Source organism: Lathyrus oleraceus, chromosome 4, assembly GCF_024323335.1.
Source record: "Lathyrus oleraceus cultivar Zhongwan6 chromosome 4, CAAS_Psat_ZW6_1.0, whole genome shotgun sequence".
Classification (NCBI taxonomy): domain Eukaryota; kingdom Viridiplantae; phylum Streptophyta; class Magnoliopsida; order Fabales; family Fabaceae; genus Lathyrus; species Lathyrus oleraceus.
Window position 1 is genome coordinate 496,478,957 of NC_066582.1, and position 23,366 is coordinate 496,502,322.

At 32.5% G+C, this 23,366-nt stretch overlaps 2 protein-coding genes across 3 annotated transcripts; one reads left to right on the forward strand and one right to left on the reverse strand.

The window, feature by feature from the left end:
* The first annotated feature begins 5,185 nt into the window (after positions 1-5,185).
* On the forward strand, positions 5,186-10,622 carry LOC127076732 (plasma membrane ATPase 1). The gene is made up of 21 exons (XM_051018496.1): positions 5,186-5,281; positions 5,417-5,536; positions 5,608-5,706; positions 6,140-6,277; positions 6,363-6,497; positions 6,642-6,821; positions 6,961-7,167; positions 7,256-7,375; positions 7,572-7,691; positions 7,776-7,898; positions 7,979-8,083; positions 8,175-8,319; positions 8,414-8,575; positions 8,675-8,913; positions 8,994-9,026; positions 9,122-9,203; positions 9,305-9,465; positions 9,553-9,753; positions 9,855-10,037; positions 10,119-10,297; positions 10,397-10,622. Exons 1-21 carry the CDS (start codon positions 5,228-5,230, stop codon positions 10,488-10,490), a joined length of 2,880 nt encoding a protein of 959 aa, XP_050874453.1. The 5' UTR covers positions 5,186-5,227; the 3' UTR covers positions 10,491-10,622.
* A 102-nt stretch (positions 10,623-10,724) lies between these two features.
* LOC127076733 (uncharacterized) lies at positions 10,725-18,100 on the reverse strand. 2 transcript variants are annotated; one of them, XM_051018498.1, is made up of 11 exons: positions 17,814-18,100; positions 17,541-17,656; positions 16,713-17,102; positions 15,487-15,597; positions 15,205-15,295; positions 14,920-14,988; positions 14,060-14,137; positions 13,820-13,909; positions 12,455-12,505; positions 11,133-11,366; positions 10,725-11,040 (listed from the first exon to the last, which is right to left on the reverse strand). In XM_051018498.1, the coding sequence occupies exons 2-11, from the start codon at positions 17,621-17,623 to the stop codon at positions 10,921-10,923; spliced, it is 1,317 nt and encodes a 438-aa protein (XP_050874455.1). In that variant the 5' UTR covers positions 17,624-17,656; positions 17,814-18,100; the 3' UTR covers positions 10,725-10,920. The 2 variants fall into 2 exon arrangements, with proteins under 2 accessions (XP_050874455.1, XP_050874454.1); XM_051018497.1 differs by having other exon boundaries at positions 17,541-17,717.
* Between the last annotated feature and the right edge of the window lie 5,266 nt (positions 18,101-23,366).

A 23,366-nucleotide genomic window follows, 5' to 3' on the forward strand; every position in this document is an offset into this window, starting at 1 on the left:
ATTTTTTGGAGTTGTCCACCTTTTGCTTGGAATTTTCACTATATAAAGGAACCTTCTACCAAAGAAAAGATCATCTTGGGACGAGGCGAACACAGAGTTGTCAAGCAATCAAGTATTACATAGAGCAAGGAGTTCGGAGAGCAGAAAATTTTCATGAGCGGAAGCGATTGAAGATCCAAGTAATCCAAGTACTTGTAATGTGTAATTTTTATCTTGAATTCGCTTTGAACAATATGCATAGGTAAACCCCCCAATGCTAGGGGGTGTCCCTGATTTAGAATTGTAATGACTTTTAGTTTACATTTGTATTTATAATATTATTCTTACGGTAACTTTTTGACGTGTTTAATGCTTTCTCTTTCGGACCAATCGAGATTTTTTTATGATTATCAATTAGGCTGGACCGTCATTGGTAAGGTTTTCATAAGGTTACTCTGCAGTAGATATCACCTAGGACTAAGGATACCCTGTATGTATCAGAGCATTCTTGATATATTAAAGCTTAACTTCACCCTAATTGCCTATGGACATAGAAATTAGGGTAGAATGATTAAAGGTTTTCTCACCGAGGACTTGGGAGAAAATATCCTTGAGAACTGGTAGTAATTGATATTTGTTGATGCAATAGTGACTCAGAATTGTTACAGGGATAAATCATACACATTCCCTGGCATTGTTCCTCTTACCTTGCAAACCCTTATTTTTTCATTATTATTTTCTTTTGCCTTTATTTTTATAATTTTGAATTTAAAACCCCTAACTATAATTTTTGTTTAATTGAACGATGAATTGAATTCAATATTGACTTGCAGTCCTTGAGATCGACATTCGGGGAATTTTCCCTTTATTACTATAATAGGCAAAATAGTACACTTGCTATTTTTTCAATCAATTACCCCTAAGTTCTATAACATTAAAGTAGAATAGACCTTATATATGTCTCAAATTGTATCGTGATTACATCATTGACAAGATTTCATACCAAAAAAAACGAGTAACATTGTTATATAAAAACTAAAATGTATCAAAACATGTGTCACTACCTAAATCTATTGGTGGATCCTACTTTGACCTTTCCTTATTCGATTCTCTTTCAATGCCGCTCAATTTGGTGAACTCTTCATCCTTTCCATAAATTGATCTAGCCAAGTTTAAGCATCTCTTTTGAAATGTTTCGTCCACTCTGGTGATGTCTTTGGTATATGACATCCCGGTTTCAAATAAACTTGAACAAAATGTTGTGTTTTTGAAAGCTATCCAATACACATTATGCATCTGAATGGATTTTGAGGTGGCCTACTCCAAAGTGAAAAAAATGTTTTTGAGAAACCATATCTTGTCAAATCAACATACACCTTATCATAAGCATTTGATATAGGATGTCCCACTTTAGAGCAACGTATCCATTTTACAAACGATGTCAGACCACTGACACAAGGAACAAAAATATTGAGAATTGTATCATAATTTATTTTTCCCGTATAGTGATATGTATGATTCTCTATGCATCGCCAACTCTTGTATAACCTGATGGCATACAAATTGGTCCTTTTTTTTCCGAAATAGCTCGAAAACCACAATTATTGTCACCTTTAACATTTATAAGCTGCTAAATATATTTGTGCATAAAAAGAGGAATATCTTCAATGAAAATTATTTTTGGTAACTGTGGCGGAGGAGATAGTTTTCTAATGTGAGCGCCCTTGAAAACACTTATTTGAGATTTTGGAGTTGGAGAATTTGAAAAATGTGAGTCAGCATGTTCAAAGTATGAACGAGATCGTCTCGTAGAGTTGCCATTATGTGTCAGTTTGACCTTTTTAGGAATACCCTTTATTTTAACCAGATCCGATGGTGGTCTCAAATCTATTTTTTCTGGATATACAATATTCCTCAATTGCTCTTTGATGTGCAATTTCATGATATCATATGTTTCAAAAATCTCTCTTGGATTACTTTCCATTTTGCCATAATAGTTGATTTATCATCCTTCATCACACCATCATCATCAAACTGGAGTATTTTCTTACGGGTGTACACTTCATCCATATGTGTCGATTTATCAAGCTTCATCTTCTTTGAAATTAAAGAAACACATGGAAGATCATATGTCTTCCTAAGTGTACAACCACACCTTGAGCTATCTGAACATGTTGTATCTGCTCGCTTGCCTTTGTGAAAAATAAAATTCAATCTCGTCCATGATATTTTATCAACCAACTGTAAATAAAGGATGTTGTATTTGAATCGGTGTTATAACACAATAATGCTCCTAGCAAAAGATGTTTGTATCTCATTATATTGGTTTCGAAGTATTTGGTTCACGACGTCCCAATCTCGACAAAAATAACCTTTACAATTTTCCATCAAATTCTTCAGTGTAGCATGTGCAGATTCAACTCTCTTAGTTGTTGTATTACCAAAGTGTCTAAGGACTCGGTTTAACATCATCTTTCACTTCATTCAGTTTAACATTCATCCTCATAGTAGCTTTGGAAAACATATCTGGGTGCACCATATCTAACATCAATCATAATAGAAAAATATATTCAAAACTCAAAGTATTAGGCAAATCTAGATATGCATCTCTGAAACACATGAAACCTAGTCCAAAGATGCATATATAAACTCAACATTCATATTTTCAGCTCAAACTCCACATTAATGCAATAAATGAGGGATGAAATGAATGAACTTTACCTTAAATTCTCACTTTTTTGACTCCCTTTGATGTGATAAAATACAATAATGATGTTTTCGTGTTGAAAAGTTGATTGAGAATGGAAGAAATTTTTCTAAGGATTTTGAAGGTGAAGGTCCCTTTGATCGTGAGGGAGAAGAACATGCAAGGTGATGTTTTATCTAATTTTCCGCTTGACGTTTTCGGATATGCATCTCCGGAATCGTCATTGAATTGTTAAATAAAACAGTTCAATGAATAAAAACATCATAAATGAGTACAAAAGGTGTTACGGAGATGCATCTCCGAATACATCTCAATTAATATTCAGAGATGCATCTCTTGACGAATTTTGACAAAAATGGGATGTATGGTTGAATTACAAAAGGATAGTGTGATTTTATGTGCGTTCGGATGATTATTCTCATTTTTCTTTGGTTTAATTTAATATTTTTAAAAGTCTATAGTCTAACCTAAAAGCCTATTCAAAAACTTGTTTACTATTAATGCTATCTTTTTTTTTTACATAAACAATGAGATTTTTTACATACTATTTAGATTAATAGATGTGCATACATAGACAGACAGACCTATAAGATTTCATAAATTTTTTTAAATAACCTAAATTTTTCATATTTAATTAAATAGATTTTTAATAAAGTTTAAACCTAACATTTTTATTAAATAGAATCATGTTAAATCATAGCAAATTTAAATAGGTTTGAATATAGCTTTCTGACTTCTATTGGCCGATTTACCATATTCTAATCCATGTGCACAAGTGATAAAAAAGACGGGCAAAAACGTGAAAAAGAAATAATGACAAGTTATCTACTATTTCTTTGCTCCTTTGCAAAGAAATAAATGTTTTCAAACTTCTTTCTTTCCCCTTTCTCTTTAAACCAAACAATAGAAGTAGGACCTCTCTTTCTAATTTCTCTCTTAAACTTCTCTCTCTTGTACTTCACTCAAACCAAACATAGGGTTATTGTCAAGCCTTATTATTGGTACAACTTGTCAAGCCTTTTAGAGAGAAAAAATTTGCATTTTTTTTTTGCATTGACCATTAATTGTTTATTATTACTAAATAACTATTTTGCCGTAAAGAAATGGAATATTGACACATGCCAAAAATTGTAACTAATTTCGTGTTTCCTACGTGATACTATAGCTAGTTAATCACGTTAAACAAGATAATAAAGTTTCAACTTATAAATTGGACTATAGTGACCAAATCAAATGGTATTTAAATTGTTAAATACTCATATAGGTATGTTTGTCACACTAACAAAGTACATATGCCATAGTACGGTCGAATTATTAATTTAATTTGCATCACTAAGGAACTTTGGGTTAATAAGTAAAATATATAAGTGGCGGCAGAAATAGCTTAGATTTTTTTATTCAATAAAATAAAATTTAACGAAATTAGATAACAAAGACTTATAATGATTCGAGAAAATATTTGAATTTAAAGAATATTTATTTAACAATAAAATTTTCACATCGAATTCAAACTCAAAACCTTATAAAAATTTAACTAAAATTTTATCAATCGAACAGAGTGCATAAAAATAGTTGAATAATATTAATTAAAATCAAAAAATATTGTTCAGAGATTCAAATTTTGACGCACTTAATGCACAGAAAAAACATGATAAAATATTGTAATTTAGATTCAGTATCTAATCTAATAACAATAGTACATCATTTTTGCATCCGAATTTCAAAATGCAAACAAAACTGCATTTAAAATATTAAAATTTTAGTAGAAGGAAAACAAAGTATTTCAGACGGATACGAATTTTGAAATACATATAAGGTTTTGTACATTACGAGCGTTTCGAATGAATTTGAGCTCTCGTGAAATATGTGGTGCGATATGATTTTAAAATTCTGATAAATTTTTTGTGCATTTCAAGTGTTTTTTATGAACTTGAGTTCGCTTCCGATATATGATGCGTCGAGATTTTAAAATTCAAACAAAATTTTTGTTCATTGTGGGAGTTTCAGATGAACTTGAGCTCTAATAATATTTGGTGCGTCTGAATTTCGAAATTCGAACAAATTTCTGTACGCATTCGGCGCGATTCGGATAAACTTGAGTTGTGTAATATGCGATGTGTTCGGATTTTAAAAGGTTTAGGATGAATGAAGAGGATATTTTTTAAAATTCCATAGAGTTTGAGTGCAATGAGGAACCCCAAATAATTTATATATTAAAATGAAATAGTAATTTATTTGAAGTTAGTTACTACATGACATTGCAGAAGCTGGCCGGCGGAGTCTAACAATGCATATAGTTTTTATCATTCTTAGAACAAAGTGTAACAATATTCTCTTTTTTATCTACTATATATATTTCTTACATTCTTTAAATGCCATCTCCTGCATTTTCATATTATCATATCATATTCTAATTGAGAGATTATCAAACTTCTCTCTAAGGTAAATTTTCATTGTATTGTTAATCATCTCCATAATTTTGTAATTTTAACTAATTTTGATTTAAAGCTCAAAATTGAAGGGGAGCAGAAAATAAAGAAAATGGTGGAAGGGACTATGTCTCTTGATGCTGTTATAAAGGAAGCTGTTGATTTGGTATGTCAAAACATGACACTGATACATGTGTCTGTATTGCGTCGATGTGAAACACTGAGACGTGTCAGACACTATACACACCTTCCATCAGAAGTATTAGACATTTGATAAACTTGGAATTTGTTGTATGTATAGGAGAACATTCCTATTGAGGAGGTATTTGATAATCTAAAATGCACAAAAGATGGTTTAACCTCTGAGGAAGTACAAGAGAGGCTTGACATGTTTGGATACAATAAACTTGAAGAAAAAAAGGTTAGAATCCTGACTTAAGTGCTTATATAGTTTCTTACCAAATTGTTATGTAACTTTAACTTCTTGTGCAGGAAAGTAAAATACTGAAGTTTTTAGGGTTTATGTGGAATCCTTTGTCATGGGTTATGGAAGCTGCTGCTCTCATGGCCATTGCTATGGCACATGGAGGGGTAAGTCTCTTCCTTTTTTTGTTTGTTATGTTATTTCTCAATGGTTTTCATTATTTCAAATCATGTACAAAATTAGAATAACTATGAAACTATACTCTTATAACCTTTGGTTAACTTGATTTGAAAGTTACAAATATTATTCATTTTACAAAAGGATTATGGAATACATACAAGAAAGATTTTGGTGGTAGAAGTTTGTTAAGGTGAAAAGTCATGTTTGAACTTTCAACTAGTGTTTTTAAAACCAGACCGTCCAGTTTAACCGGTTGAACTAAGAACCGATTAGTCCGTCAGCTGGTTCAATCACAGTCAGTTGTGTTTCAACTTATTGAACCATTATCTAGAAGTCTCACCGCTAGATCTTCGGTCCTGGTTTTAAAACAATGGTTTTTAATATCAACCGGTTTAATATAACAGCGCTTTGATTATGCAGGGAAAACGAGGAGATTATCAAGATTTTGTTGGCATAATTATTTTGCTAATTATAAACTCAACCATAAGTTTCATAGAAGAAAATAATGCTGGTAATGCAGCTGCTGCCCTTATGGCAAGATTGGCTCCAAAAGCAAAGGTTCTTCTTCTTCTTCTCTTATAATCTCTTTGTTATCTTGTCTTGCTCATAGTTTCTTTGATTTCTAATTATATTTGATTAATAGGTACTTCGTGACGGAAAATGGAGCGAAGAAGATGCTTCGGTATTGGTCCCTGGAGACATAGTCAGCATCAAGCTAGGGGACATCATTCCTGCCGACGCACGTCTCCTTGAAGGTGATCCTTTGAAGATTGATCAGGTAAAATCTATAAAGTACCTTGAAATTACTGATGCATGATTCAAGCGTCACAACGAGTAATATCTTCCACGAGTTTATTGATGTTGATATCAGATTCCAGATTTCTTGTAATTGAAGTTATGTTTTTGCTGTTTGTACTTTTAGTCTGCTCTTACCGGAGAGTCACTCCCTGTGACTAAACATCCCGGAGAAGGAGTATATTCTGGTTCAACTTGCAAGCAAGGAGAAATTGAAGCCGTAGTCATAGCAACTGGAGTTCACACATTTTTCGGAAAGGCGGCTCATCTCGTCGAAAACACAACACACGTTGGACATTTCCAACAGGTACATAATATACTAAATAATGTATCGCAGACAAAAGCGATTTGCTCAAATTCCACTATACTTACATTGTTATAGCCGCTATTTGATATCACCGAATGTTGTGATAGTAATGCTCACTGCGTGACAAATATTATTACAGGTTTTGACATCTATTGGAAATTTCTGCATCTGTTCAATTGCTATTGGAATGATTATTGAAATCATTGTGATATACGGTGTCCACGGATACGGTTACAGAAATGGTATTGATAACCTTCTAGTGCTACTAATTGGAGGAATCCCTATTGCAATGCCAACTGTTCTTTCAGTTACAATGGCTATTGGCTCACATAAGTTATCTCAGCAGGTTTGCAATTAGTACATTGATTATTCCAACATTTCAGTAGCTTTTTAAAGATGTTGTCAAGTTTTGATCATATGCATCATTGTTGCAGGGTGCTATAACAAAGAGAATGACTGCTATTGAAGAAATGGCTGGAATGGATGTGTTATGCAGTGACAAAACAGGCACATTAACTCTTAACAAGCTTACAGTGGACAAGGAAATGATTGAGGTTTTAATCTTATTCTTTCTAAAGATAAAATAGAACATCGCAATTACTTGAGACATAAGTTTCTTTTTTTGTCAAAAGTATACAAACAGATAAATATTAGTATTCGGAAAAACCCGAGTTTGAATTCTGACTGAAACAATCTTTGACCAGGATGTATGTTACTTTGTTTCTCCTAACAATCATGAGTATCTGGCAGGTTTTTGCCAAAGGTGTTGGCAAGGATTTGGTTGTACTTATGGCTGCAAGAGCATCAAGGATGGAGAACCAAGATGCAATTGATTGCGCAATCGTTTCAATGTTGGCAGACCCAAAGGAGGTACAGACTCTTCAAAGTTTGTTTTCCATCATGTTGTGTAGTTGAAATTTGGTTAGTCTACTAATAGTCCTTTGGTTTCGCAAGGCACGAGCTGGAATAAAAGAAGTTCATTTCCTTCCGTTTAATCCAACTGATAAAAGAACTGCCCTTACATACATTGATGGTGCTGGTAATATGCACAGGGTTAGCAAAGGTGCACCAGAGCAGGTAATACATAATTCATTCTCGCTTTTCAAGAACCACGCAACCTACCGATCATTGATAAACTTTTCTCATATACTGTGTAGATTCTCAATCTTGCACAAAACAAGGCAGAAATCGAACGGAAGGTTCATGCGATGATTGACAAGTTTGCAGAACGTGGACTTCGTTCTCTTGGGATTGCAAGACAGGTTTATTTCCCTCTTACGAATTCTTCATAATCGGATAAGTCAATTATCATGTATTCTTTCCTTAGCACCGAAGTTTTTTTTCTTCATATAGGAAGTACCGGAGGGAAGTAAGGAAAGTGCAGGAGGACCATGGGAGTTTGTTGCTCTTCTCCCTCTTTTTGACCCTCCGAGACATGATAGCGCAGAAACAATCAGAAGAGCTCTTGATCTTGGCGTTAGTGTCAAAATGATCACTGGTACGTTGTATCACAGTACCACCGTCATTTGAAATTGAGTCAATGATTTAATATAATGCAAATTATACTCATGCTACAAAAAAAAAACTTTCAGGTGATCAACTCGCAATAGGTAAGGAAACGGGAAGGCGTCTAGGGATGGGGACTAACATGTATCCTTCTTCATCACTGCTCGGTGAAAATAAAGATCAATTAGGTGCTGTTTCCATTGATGATCTCATTGAGAAAGCTGACGGTTTTGCTGGTGTCTTTCCTGGTAAGCGAAGCAAGCAGTGATCTGAACACAGAAACTCAAAGTTATGTCTTACTCTTGTCTCTCATCCGATTTCTGACAACACGCATTCGTTTACCACAGAGCACAAGTATGAGATTGTGAAGAGGTTACAAGCTAGAAAGCACATTTGCGGGATGACTGGTGATGGAGTAAATGATGCACCTGCCTTAAAGATAGCTGACATAGGTATTGCAGTAGCAGATTCTACAGACGCTGCGCGAAGTGCTTCTGACATAGTGCTGACAGAACCTGGTTTAAGTGTCATCATAAGTGCAGTTTTAACTAGCCGCGCAATTTTTCAGAGGATGAAGAACTACACAGTAATCCCAAGACTATAAAAGTTAACATTTCAGTTTTTTCTTAGTGACAACAATTCATTATTTTTTTCGTTTCTTTGCAGATATATGCCGTATCTATCACTATTCGTATAGTGGTAAGCTATCTGTGCAAATATATAGATAGTAACTAATTCAGCAATGAACATGATCATTAACATTTTCCTCATTTTCAAATTCTTTATAATTTCAGCTAGGTTTCATGTTACTCAACAGCTTTTGGAGTTTTGACTTTCCACCATTTATGGTTCTTATCATTGCCATTCTCAATGATGGTAATATTAGCTACTTTCTAGTATCTGAATCTCAAGTCTCATTAGAATCTGATGGTCAATTTTCTTTTTGTTTCCTTAAATGTTGGCATTTTAATCAATAGGTACCATCATGACAATATCTAAAGATAGGGTTAAGCCTTCTCCACTCCCTGATAGTTGGAAGCTAAGTGAAATTTTCGCAACTGGGGTTATTCTTGGAACCTATCTGGCTCTAATGACAGTGATCTTCTTCTATATAGTTTTCGAAACAAATTTCTTTCCTGTGAGGATCTTCCTTCCACTCTAAGTTAACTATTTTTGTCTATTCCCCCCTCTTCATGCAATGAATGATAGGAATTTTTTGGTGCAGGACCATTTTGGAGTGAAACACTTCCGCCCCGATCTACACGCTCCTGTCACTGAAGAAATGAAAGCGATGCTGGCTTCAGCTGTCTATCTTCAAGTCAGTACAATTAGTCAAGCCTTAATCTTTGTGACACGGTCCAGGGGATGGTCCTATACAGAAAGACCGGGTCTTTTGCTTGTTTTTGCCTTTGTTATTGCTCAGCTGGTACTGCTTTTTTCTAACCTTATGAGTGTTCAAATTTGATTACAGAATCAAGTAGACTTTTCTGTGGAAAGCCTCACTTTCTCATTTTACTGTATTCGTAGGTTGCAACTGTTATATCAGCACAGGCCAATTGGGAAATTGCGGGAATAAGAAGCATAGGTTGGGGCTGGGCAGGAGTCATTTGGTTGTTCAATACTGTAACTTATGTTTTTCTTGATCCTTTAAAGTTTGCCGTTGCTTACCAACAAAGCGGAAGGGCTTGGAATCTGGTCGTAAACCAAAGAGTAAGTACTATGACTGAAATATCGTTGGACTGATTACACTGTCATGAACTGATATGACTTCTTGTTTGTGTAAATTAACAGACTGCATTTACCAACAAAAATGATTTCGGTAAAGAATCTCGCGAGGCTGCATGGGCTGCTGAGCAGAGAACCTTGCACGGTCTTCGCTCTGTTGAGTTGAAAGGGTTTGCGGAGAAGCACAACCATAGAGAAATGAATACAATGGCAGACGAAGCTAAGAGGCGAGCAGAGTTAGCAAGGTCTTTGTTAATCTTCAAACTGTTTCATGATTTTATTTCTGATTCTTGATTTTTCCTTTTTCTCTAACCACCATCATCGTTATCTTTCTAATGCTGCAGGTTGCGAGAGCTTCACACTCTGAAAGGAAGAGTGGAATCGTTTGCCAAACTAAGGGGTTTGGACATTGATATGAATGGACACTACACTGTTTAAGACATTATGATAATTATCTATCAGCACTCTGTCATGTGACACTTTTTTATATTTATTTGTATTATGTCTGTTTCTCGTTTCATATTATAGGCTATACTTCAATAATGTATCTGTTGATTACATTTATTTGTGCTTTTCACACAACATTGGTTAATGTTTTTTTTCCTTCTTTTCCTATTGTATTTTGTACCTATTGTGTTACAACTTAAAATATTATTACTTGCAAAAATAACATTTCGAAAATCATAAATCTTTATTTATAAACTTATTCTGAGTGTTGCCGGAAAACATGAAAGGAAAAACTTCTAGACAAAAAATCAAAATAATAAACAATACATGGTGCCATTTTTCTTCTATTAGAGCTGTAAATATTTGACCAAAACTCTTCCTTCTTTAACTTGAGATATGAGAACTACTCTTTCACATAGCACTAGCTCATAAAGTAATTGAATAGAGAGGATCTCTCTGGGCATGTCTTATCCAATAAGGTCTTCAAATCTACATCTTTTATCTTCTCAAGGAGCTCGTTTTCAAGAGGCTTGGGCAATTGCTGATGTACATAACATATTTAAGACGGCCTGAGCAAGCAATGTAGATAAGCGGTCATAAAATGGAAAGTCTAAGGAAAAAGAATTCACATACCACTTTTAACCACAGTATGTAACTAGCAGAATGTGTGGCTTGTGCTTGGAAATCTCCATAATCATCATCAACAAAAGTTGAGGCGTGAAGGAGACTTGATTCCTTCTGCAGAAAGGTGCTAAAGTCATGATACATGTTTGTTGCCTCCTTGGAATGGTAGGATCCGTCATTAGAGTCAGTTAGGAAACTATTTATCCAGCATGAGGAAAGGAAGCGACGATGAAGCCATAGAGCCTGTTGAAAATTAACAACATTAACCATCTAAAACTATTTATTATAGTAGAAAAACATATTGCACTAGGGGGAACCACAAATGCAATTGTGGCTTGCATATAGACTTGGATTAGACCCTTAAAACTGAAATGAAGATGAAGCACTTGTACTTGGATAGTTGTATGAGTAGCACAATTTTCTGGGAAGTAGGGTAAATTAATAATCATGCTAATAGTACAAAATTTCCAAAGAGGCCCAACGGCAGCACAAAGCAATCTTAATATGAAAGTTGAAACAGTTCAATAAGTTATCACCTCTTGAAACTTAAATCTATGTTTTTGGTCCCTCTATTTTTATAACCTTAAAATAAAAAAGATCCTCAAGTTTGAGCTTTCATGTTGACTTCTATAGCATTTTTGTTTCAGAAACATTGATCTCATTTTCTTGATGCACTAGAATCCACCCAATATTACAGGTTTTATAGTTTTGAGGTAGAATTTTCCTTTGCCTTACTTTTTATCGCAATACCTAAAGCATTCATTCATTTCATCCACCTTGTTTGGGGTCCTATCCTATGATTAACATTTTCCTTTTTCCCATCGTTTTGTATAATAATAGATCAAGATACTTAAAATATGAAGTTGTGTTATGGTTATCATGGTGTGCTCTCTAACTTTCACCTCTAAGCTATTATTTGTGCGTTTATTTCTAAACTTGCATGCATATACTTTGTTATACTCCTAATTAGGCAGAAACCGTGTTCTGGGACATGTATCTAAACTTTTAACTTTCCATTTATCTATGACTCGATTCTCTAACTCAACTGCAACCAAGATAAAAAGGGATCAAAGTTGATCTATACTTATAGAGAAGTTTTCGGTATTATAACACCAGTATTTCAATTCGATTTTATAGACTAGCTGGTCCCATACAACAATTTCATGAACAGTCCCACAGATAATGAACTCCATCAATTAAAAAATCCATAGATAATGAATGAATATATCGTTTATAATGATTCCAGCCTAATCATGTATCACTTTAGCCTACTATTGATGGAGATAAATGGTAAATTAGTAATTAATAATAAACATACACTGACCGCCTACCTCTCTTCCGACATAACGCTTTATCAATGTTTCATTCCATTCAAGTTCATCCTGAAAAATCACAACTGTCGCATAATTACAAGAACTAAAATTATGTATACTAGTAATAGCTATACAAGGTTGCAAAATTCATCAATATGATACAGTATCATAAATCAGTAGAGTTCTTATTTCCCTTTCTAAGTATCTGCGAAGGAGACACATGATACAACTATCAAGACTATGACTTAAAGTAGAAAGCAAGTAAGCAATAACAAAAGATTATGCAAATTAACCATTACCAGTAATTCAGTATCATCTTGATGTTATATTATTTCAAGCCAAGCATATATTGAAGGGTTCTCAATAAATGAGATTTGATTGTTTGTAGCAGTTCATTAGTTTGCAAAAAGAAATTTCTTTAAGAAAGTAACAAACTTCCCAATTTTGCACGCCCTCCTGCTCCAATTTTATCTTGCCTTTCACTTTTCAATTAAATTTATTTATAAGGATTAATGAATTTTACAATAAAGCATACAAATTAGTTATTTTATAAAAATCTTATATCTCAAACATATTGTTATTATATCCGTATCAGATATGTAGTGAATGTCGATACTCTGCGGATACATGCCCAACCGAGTCTAATCACACTAAGTCGGATCGGCTACATGAATCAAATTATGTAACAATGTGGATACCCTGGTGATTGTTTTTTACTTTTAAATTAAATATTTTATCGGATACATATGAGATACTTCACGGATAAACTTGGATACACATTTTAGGGAAACTTAAGTGTATAAAAAAGATGAGACAATATTAGGGATATGTATATGATCTACTTCGTGATATGATATACCTCACGATGGCGTTGGACTCTTGAATTGGAAGAGTTGTTTCATGAAGAACCAGATTTAGAAGTCATGCTTTTTATGAATGGTGACAATAGGGAAGAAGAGACTGAATTAGTTAGCATTAGAAGAACAGACTTGTTTTGAGTTCTTTCAATGATACTTCTATTGATATCCTAACATAGGAGTTAAAATATATTAGGATTTAGACAAAAACTCTACTTTGTTCTTTGATCACAAATATTACTTTTTGTAAATTGTGATTGTTATAGTCATATATTAATAAAGAATGATAAATGCATTTTTCTTTACAAATATTCTACATGCATCTTATTTTATTTGTATCTAGGCCGTATTATATCCTGAATTTCAAAAATTTCACACATCCGTATCGTATCGGAACTAGATAACAATCAAAGATCTGGCTTCAATTATAGGCCCTTCAGACAAGACTCAAAACTGTAACCCAAAAAAAACAAGACTCAAAATCAAGTGTAAAACAGATCATACAATAAATGAGTAAAACTATTACCTTCATTGCTTGAACAATATCAGCATTATGACCACAAGATGCAGTTTCTTCCGCACAACTTTGGTCTTCCATAATCTTTTGCAGGAGCCGCTGCAATATGATGGAATCTATGATTGTCGAGAAAGCTAAATCTCAAGCACATCAAAGAACGTAGTAAATAGTATTCTTACTCAAAAAGTGTATAAATCGTGGAAACTATAACCACCAGCATCAGGTTCAAACAACTAAATCAAAACTTACTCTGCGATAATGAAAGCAACTATTATCAGAAACATGTAGCGCAGCCCAACTTCTGGATTTCCTCATCTCAGATAGCACCTAAATAAGCACATCTTTAATTTAGACTTCATGAGAACCATTAATCAAATCATTGACAGGTCATATTTCATTTGGAGTGAATAAGAATTATACATAATTATTTGACTGAATTTCAGTTATATTTTCACTATAATTTTATACAATTCATAATGAAAACTAAATTTAGATTTTTTTTGGTTAAATAGGCTCACTTAGCTCGATTTTAGCTGGCCAAAGTTACTGGTCAGGTCAGATTTTTTTGGTTAAATAGGCTCACTTAGCTCGATTTTAGCTGGCCAAAGAAAATGCAATTTGACCTCAACAGAGACTTTGGAGTGAACAAGTAATCTGCTGGGGCTGAGCCAATATTTCCACACATTTGGTGAAAGGGGCCGTGCCGTGGAATGTGGATTACATCATTTTACTTTAATAAAATACCCATTCCATAAATTATAGGAATGCTCATGCTCATTTAAAGGACCTAACCCAGGAACGGGAAAATGTATCCATTCTATCCAACCAAAAATGGGCTAGTAATGTGTCAATATGTCAATTGGCTCCAACAACTAAGGTAAACCAACAATTATACAAGACTAAATGCAATAAATTTAAAATAAATAAAAAAAGATGTACTATGTTATTACAGTGCAGAATTCTTTACGAATTTAAGACTGCGTGCACAATCTTCTCAGAACTTATTGCTAGTGGATGTCATGATTTCTCTATGTAATTTGATCCAGAATTATGCTGTGATACTTGCAAGTTATAATTTGCATAAAATAAAAATACCATAGAATCAATACCTGTTCTTTAGTCATGTATGAGATTAACCAGCATCGGTGATTCCATGCACGATAATTCATCTTTGATCTCTGAAAATGAAAGGAGTAAAAACAAGGAATATTGGGCGTTTAACTCAAAATATGCTGGTTTGTTTGATATGTAATCCCTAATCTATATGACAAAAAGGTGAAATATTGCATAAGTCAAGTAAATTCATCTTTTATTCTTCACTTGGGTACGAAAACAATCAACTAAACGAACATTAGAAAATGTTTCCAATTTAAATAATATGACTGAATTTAGACCTCAGCTATTTTTGCCACCAGCTCAGATTCTTTTGCCAAAATCTCTTTGAAATTTGAACAGTTTGCAGAGATTGACTTGATCACCCATCGCCTAGATAAAATACTTTTATGCATTAGATGCCTATTAATTTTTCAAAACCTTAGGATCAATTACTATTCAAAATGATTGTCAAAATCAGTATTCAAAATTCAATCATATATAGTACTCCTCTTGAGAATATCTATCCTTTTGTGAATTGTGAGGGGAACAAAGTCATAAGAGGAAACTGCTACATATAATACCTATGATTCCAAGCTTGTTCACTTTTGGCCGAGTATGATAGCACAAGTTCTGATAGTTGAAGTTCATCTACAAACATTGAGACCTGCTTCTTCTTGGACACTAATAACTTTCTGTAATATGCACACAGAAAAGAGGATTTTATCGAATATCAAATTGCTAGTAATTTTCTCCATTTTCATATGGTTTTATTGCCTTACAATTCTAGAATCTCATTTTAAAGATATTTATGCTCTCAAAGTAATAAAAATATATATACTATAAAGTTAAATTACGCTCAATTAATTTAATGATGTTTTTAAACAAAATAAAAAGTTATAAACCCACAAAATCTCCAAACAAATCACACTAATGATTTCTTAAGGAAAGAAAAGCATCAAATAACCTCGATTACAGAAAATTCCACAGAGATATTTTATTCGCTTCTGACTCCATAACAAAAGACATAATCATTAGAATTTACTATTGCTTTCACGTGCTAAACCAGAATTTGCAATATATATTGAAATATACGTATTGAGGTACAGAAAGAGATGGGAGAGGAAGGCATAAGATAACAATTGAACAAGATTAGGAGGTTTGAGAGCATGTCAAAAGATTGAAGGAGAAGTAATTTAATACCTGTCTTTAAGAACAAAGGTGACATATAACTACTCCTATCTTTAAGAGCAAAGGTAACATTTATAACTACTCCTATATTGGGTTCAACTCTTATAAAACCAGCTTGAAATGTGAGGGATGTCACTCTTTATAAACTCATTTCAAGCCTTATCTTTTTTCTATGTGGGATTTGAATTTTTCCTAATGCACTTCTTCACTCTAAGCCCTATTGAGCTTAGTGTGTGGATATAAATGTAGGGTGGCCCAATGGACAGACTATGACACCATATTAGGTTTTATATTGGATCTAACTCATTCTTACAGAACTTCCTTGTAAGGTAAGGGGTGTCACTCATTATAAACTCATTTAAGATCTCATCGCTTCTCTATGTGAGACTTGGGTTTTTTCCAATATATCATGACAAGCATAAGAAAAATTTAGAGAAATACAAAAGATTTTCCCGATAACTATAGGGGTAGGTGCACCAAGAGTTTTTTAGCCTTTATCTTTTTATCTTGGTTTCTTGTGAGCAGCTGAAAGAAAAATTCTTAGAGTCTCCAGCATATGATGTTGACTTGCATATGTCAATAACATCGTATAGAAAATATCAATAGATAAGAGGATAACCTGCAATTCCAAGCAGTCATGAAATCACAGCTTAGCAGCAGAAGAGACCTGCTGTGTCTCAAAAGTATGCTTTCAAGATGGTCATCGGATGCTGTAGCACGTAAACAAAGTCCAACTTTGTCAGATTGATTTCCACACATCTTATATTGTTTAAATGTCGTCATAAATTCATGCTTGGCAGCTTTATATAACGGTAGAAGAACATCAGTTGAAATTCCCAATTTATGATCTCTGTTCCAGAAGTATAGTCTCTCTTGTTTGGAATATTCGTCAGAGCCTGCTATCCTGTCGGCTGATAGATGAACGGCTTCATCAGATAAATTTGCCGAAATTCCAGATTCCTCATTTAACAAGGAAAACTGGGATGGATGAATAAACCCCAGCTCATCACTGGATCCAAAAGCATAAGGAAAAACATCTTTAGAAGAAGCAACAAAATATAGGTAAATCAAGCAACAATCAAGATTTACCGAAATGAAGTAATTGCTAACAGGGTGTTATTCTAACAATCAAGCTTATTTACTGAATAAAAATTGGTACATTTTTTATCCTAACAATCTAAATGGGGGGTATTCAGACAGACTGACAGAGATAATATTGCGACCAAAGAATCAAAATTAGACAAATCAATTAAAAGGAAGTAACGACTTCATTCTTCATTTTATTGATTTCATCTTGAACCATATCAAAAGCAAGATTGAATTTGTTGATATGAAACAAGGTAATGAATGGTTCAGTACTACCAAATGCCACAAAACCCGCAGGTTTATTAATCAACAATCAGGGTAAGCACAATATTAGTTTGTGTAGGAAATTGCTAAACCTTACATTAGAGCATCAGATTCAAGGATATCCTCCAGCTGATGCAATAGATCCGTAGCGTTTCCATAAGAATTGGAATCTGCACTCATGCTTAATGCTTTGACTGATGCAAAAAGCACCAACTTCAAAGACCAGGGGAATGAATCAATTTCCAAATAGAGAAATGCGCATTCTTAAAGGAACCTAAAAATGGGGTTCCACCATTAGTGTAAGTGGAAGCTTGAAACTGTGACAAAACCGAAAATAATATGAAAGAGGGGAAAAATAGGATGAAGTTACTTGATTGGAAGAAGAAACGATTTGTGGAGGCCGACAACTGACTCCGCCTGCTTGTTTCCGATGCCGGAGAATATGTATCAATATCAGCTGTAACAATATCTATTGCGTTATATATGCTGAGTTTTTTCAGACTATTTGTCTGGTGGAGGAGTGGTGGCGGTCCGGTAACGGCAAATTGCACTGCGGCGGTCCGTTCCGGTAGCGTCAAATTGCACTGCGGCGGAAAAGAGACAGGAGGTGGGTGGGTGGTGGTTCTCCCATTTTCCGATTTTTTTTAATTTAATCAGAAACATAATACATTAATTAATTAATTTCTTTAAAGAAAAAAGAAAAAACATGAATAATGTGGCACATTCGATTGATCGTACAGTGGAAATTAAGTGAAAGGCGTGGTGGTGACTTTCTCGGAGAGCACCCTAAGTTCTTCTCAAATCCATCCCACGTAACTTTTAATATGATTTGACCATAATATCCCTAAAGATTAAAAATCAATTTTTCACATTAAAATTTTGATTTTTATTTTGATTTTTGCAAAAAATCAAATTCCTATTGGAGATTTGCTGGAAAAATGTTGGATTTTTACAAATAAATAGTATTTTTTTATTGAATTTATGCATTTTTATCGAGAATTTTATTTATAGGATATCGAATATTTAGAAAAAATATATATTTTTTAATCGATTGCGCAGATGGTAGAGACAACTGGAGATTAAAGTGGGTATAGTAGTTCTCATTGATTCTTACCGTAGTAGCATTGAGATACCAATTCAGTAGGCTCGGGGACCACGTACTCTCCAACGTATAGAAGGTGGAGTTGGTCGGTCTATAGATCATGATGTTGAGCTAAATCTTATTGATGATGTTGAGGAAGATATGATTGTTCAGGATGATGCATAGGTTCATGTTTAGATTGATACGGAGGTTCTTGTTTTTTTCACTTCACATATTTGATGATTGTACTCTCAAAATATATGAAAAATGGGGTTGATTATATAATTTATAAATAAATTGGTTTTTCATATTCTTACATTTTGTCCAAGGAAAACACACCAGAACTCCTAATCATTCCTCTATCTAAAGAATGAGCTTTGTCAATTATAAAAGGAAGTGTTTGCATCATTTTAGCCCTAGTTTTATATACTTGTAGACGAGAAAAGAGACTATAAAATAGAGTTTCTTTTAGGCAATAACCACTAAGAGTAACACAAAACAGGTTCTTGGTATCAATATTAATCATATTAACAGCAAATCTAAGAAATTCAATCGAACACTTTCCATTAAGCAATCTTGGGTTAAAAATATCCAACTTCATGTGTGGATCATCAACCACATATTTGCCAGCATAATGCCTAAAACAAAAGAGAAAGAGGTTTAAAAAACAGATGTATCAACAACAACAAAAAAGACAAATTGGATTCTTGTAGTCGTACCTTAGAGATTTGAGACATATGACTATAAATCGACGGTCCAAATCCCTTCCAATATTTGCACCTAGCCCAGGAAGTTGAATTCATGTACTTCTTTAGTTCGAAAGATAAGAATCGTGTACTGGCATTTAGAGAGTACTTTTGAGTCATTGTGGAGATTATGGAGATTGATTGTGTTACTTTTAAAGTTCCTTTATTTAAGTGCAAGTGGATTGACAGTAACATTGTTGTAGAAACCGATGAATTAGGATTCACACGAGTTGATCTTCGAAAGATGACTTATATGAACAAACCATTCATCATGGAATCTTAAGCAAAACAAGTTTTTTTATGTCACTGATCCTTCTACCACAAGATGGTCAATTGTTATTCAAGGAAGATATGCTCTTAATAGTGATGAAAATTAAGAGTTTAATTTTGATACCTCTTTTTTTGCAACACATGTACGTCTCTCGTCAGAAGAAAATAATTCTGATGATGATGTGCATGCGATTTATTGGGATCATCAAGAGGGGACATGAGAAAACTAATAAGTACATTTTTTATATCACTTATATTATTTTTACTAAATATTTAATGGTGTTGTTGTTGATGATGGTCTTAATTGGTTTTAAATATGGTTCAAATTATAGGTGCTTAACAACCGATGACAAATCACATAAGAGATCTTTTGGATGACTTATAAGACTTTGTATTTTGGTTATTGTTTTTGTTGATTTATCATTTGTAAATGATTATTGCATTTTTGTTTTAATTTGTTGTAAAATTATAAGGTGTATATGTGTCATTTTGGCTTTACAAATGGTGTAAACAATAAATATTTATGGTACAATGATTTTGTTTGAGAATTTGGCAAAATGTACAAAATATTTATTTCTAAAATGACCAAAATATGGTTTTGTAATAATGTTTCTATTTCAGAAATGACCAAAATATGATTGTATAATACAGGTTTAAACCAAAATATAAAAAAGTATAAAATAAAATAATTAAATATAATATTTTCCTCTCGGTTATTATTTTAAATTGAGGTAATAATGTTAATCTATTACCTCGGTTTCTCAAATAACTTAGAGGTAATGGAGGCGCGTCGTTCAATTCTAAAAATAATAAAAATGCAGAAGTTAGGGATCAAACCGATGTGAAGAACATTTTGCCCCTTGGTTATTTCAAAACTGATGGGTAAAGTGACAAGTTTCATTACACCTTTTGTTATCTCGTCTGTGTAACTGAGGTTAAAGTCCTTTTGTGTCCGATGTCAAACCTCTTTTTTGTAGTAGTGTGTATGTTAACATTATGGTTCATTTTTGTACCTTAACTTACAAAAAATTCCATATTAATCCTTAACTTTTCAAAATGTACCATGTTAGTCATTTTGGTGTAATTAGCTATGGAATAATTCAAAAGTTGATCGCTAATTAGATAAAAAGGATTATCATAGTATGTTTTGAAGAGTTAAAGGACCAATATGATTTTTTTAAGGGATCAAATGAACTTCAGGGGTAACATACAATACCAAAAAAATATATTAAGCCTTATCTTTAATATTAAATATATATTAAAAATATTTTGCATGTGTCTATTAGTATATTTTTTTTATAAAAAATAATAATTTAATAATATAACATAATAAGATAATGAGACCATCAATTTCTTAATTAAAAATATCATTTTGTATTTATTATTGTAACTGTTAATTTACCACTTAAATGAACTTATCAATTATCAGTCATCAATCATATGTTATTAGTCGTTAGCTACAAACTATCAGCTATCAGTCATTAACTACCAATTATCAACTATTTTTTACCAAACAGAACCTAAGTGTTATTTTTTTTAATCATTTCTAACTTACGAATTTTATAGAAATAACTCATCTTGTAGAATTTTCTACTATTATTGAGTGTTATATCATGTGGATGTATTTTATTAAATATTGTATTATGTGTTTCATCTAATTTGAGTGTTAGAAATGAATGTAATCGTATTGAATTATGTAACATGGTTCTTTATTAAAAAATATATTTTTTATTTAAAACACAACCCGAGAATTCAATCCAACCTAACTCATAAATAAACGAATCAGTTTGAGTCGATTTTGATTGTAAAATTGTGGATTAGACGATAAATTCAATTCATTAAAATTTGAACGGATTAAATAACATGTTAGATTAAATAAGAACCATCTGAACTCGTGCACAATCCTAATGTCAGATAGAAGTAATTAATTTCATTACAATCAGATAAGAATATAAAAGAGTCTCAATAAAATACATAAATAATACCAATAACTTAAATAAAAAAAATACAAAATCCTTACCTACAAGAATAAAAAGATGAAAAATAACTTGAATCTATAGTTACATGAGAACATAATTAATCTAACTTTAAATTTCTTTTCCGTTCGAATTGTTGAAAATGAAGAACCAAATATTACAAACTTATTTACTAAATATTAGTTTGATCCAACCAGTGAATGATTCATAGTCGAGATTTTACATAAACAAATTTGAAAAAAAAACATGCACAATGCATAGTTATCGCAACATGTTAATTTTGAGTTGTCCGTAAGAATTTTGTCAGAAGTAGAATAATATGAGTGGTGATAATAGTAGTGGGAAGAAGAGTAATAAGAATTAGAATGGTGATGTAAAAAGTGAAAGAAAATAATACGAAAGAGAAAGTGGAGCACCTTTGACGAATTGTGTACATCCAAAAATTTACTATTTATATTATAGCATAAATAAAATAGAATAGTTTTATTTCTATGTATTCTATTTGAATTTCTTCTCCTACGGTGCATCCAATTCACAAATAGATTAATTATTGTAATAATGTAAGTATCGACACTTTAATGTGCATTCTAACGGTGGTAATAGTTAGGGTTAAATAAAATAAAAATAAAAATATTATCATATAAATAGATGAATCCATATATTCTTCTTCTTAAACTATTTCAGTTAATAATAAGATGACCTATATAATACTCTATAATAATATGGATTCAACTCTTATCTTGCAATTTTTTAGTATGTATGTAATACGTAAGTTTTTAGCAAACATTCTTTTATGATTTTAATATTTTTAATTCATTTAAAAAATTTGTAATAAAAAAATAAGATTTTATTTTGTTATTGACCAAATTAAAAACTATTTATTTTATAGAAAAATTTAAACAACCATAATCTTACTCTTTAAGAATTGAGAGTCTTTAAAACTTAAACAACACTTATAAAAATAATTATCTCAAACCCTATCAACTCTAGTTCTTCTACCAAGTCTATTTCCTCTCAGTCTGGTGTAGAGCATGTATCCTCTAACTCTACACCTCCCTTCCCTACTGTTTCTGCCCCATCTTCCTTTGTTCTAACCTTCATCATTTCCCACTACTTCACCATCTTCCAGTTATACCTCCTTCTATGTCTCCCGTCTCTCCTTCTAGGAACCCTAGTTTTCAGCCTCTCCTAAATAATTCATATTATATGACTATTAAAACTAAGTTTGGTATCCTATTACTCTTTCGTCAAATAATATATTCATCCAAGTCTCGTATTAGATTGTAGGAAGAAAATAGAATTTAAGTATTAATATAAATATAAATAGTTAGTTTTAATTTTCTACACAATAACAAAATGTAATCTTTTGGATACATTACAGATTTGGGTAGTTATGTATTTAAAGAGAATTTTCTATTTTTCCGTTCAAAAATTGAGAGAGTTTGCAATTTTCCCGTCCAAAAATTGTAATTGAGAGATGATTTACAATTTTTCCGTTCAAAAATTGCAGTTAGGATGGTTTGCAATTTTCTCCTTAAAAATTATAACTTAATGAGACGGTTTGTAATTTTGTTTTGTAAAGATTAGAAGTTGAATAATGAATTTTTAAATTTTTTTTCTTTTTTCCTTTTTGTGTATGCTTACGCGTGTGTGGATTTTTTTTTTGTTATTTTTTCAACAACTAGTATCAAAGTCTAGTTCTAATCAAATGAGGAAGGAAGGGTAACACAAATTTCGATCAAGGAAAAAATGATAAGTAACAATTATTCTGATTAAGAGAGGAAGAAAAAAAAAAGAATGAAGAGTAATAATTTTGCAAATGTGACTAATAATTATAATGATTGTTTTGA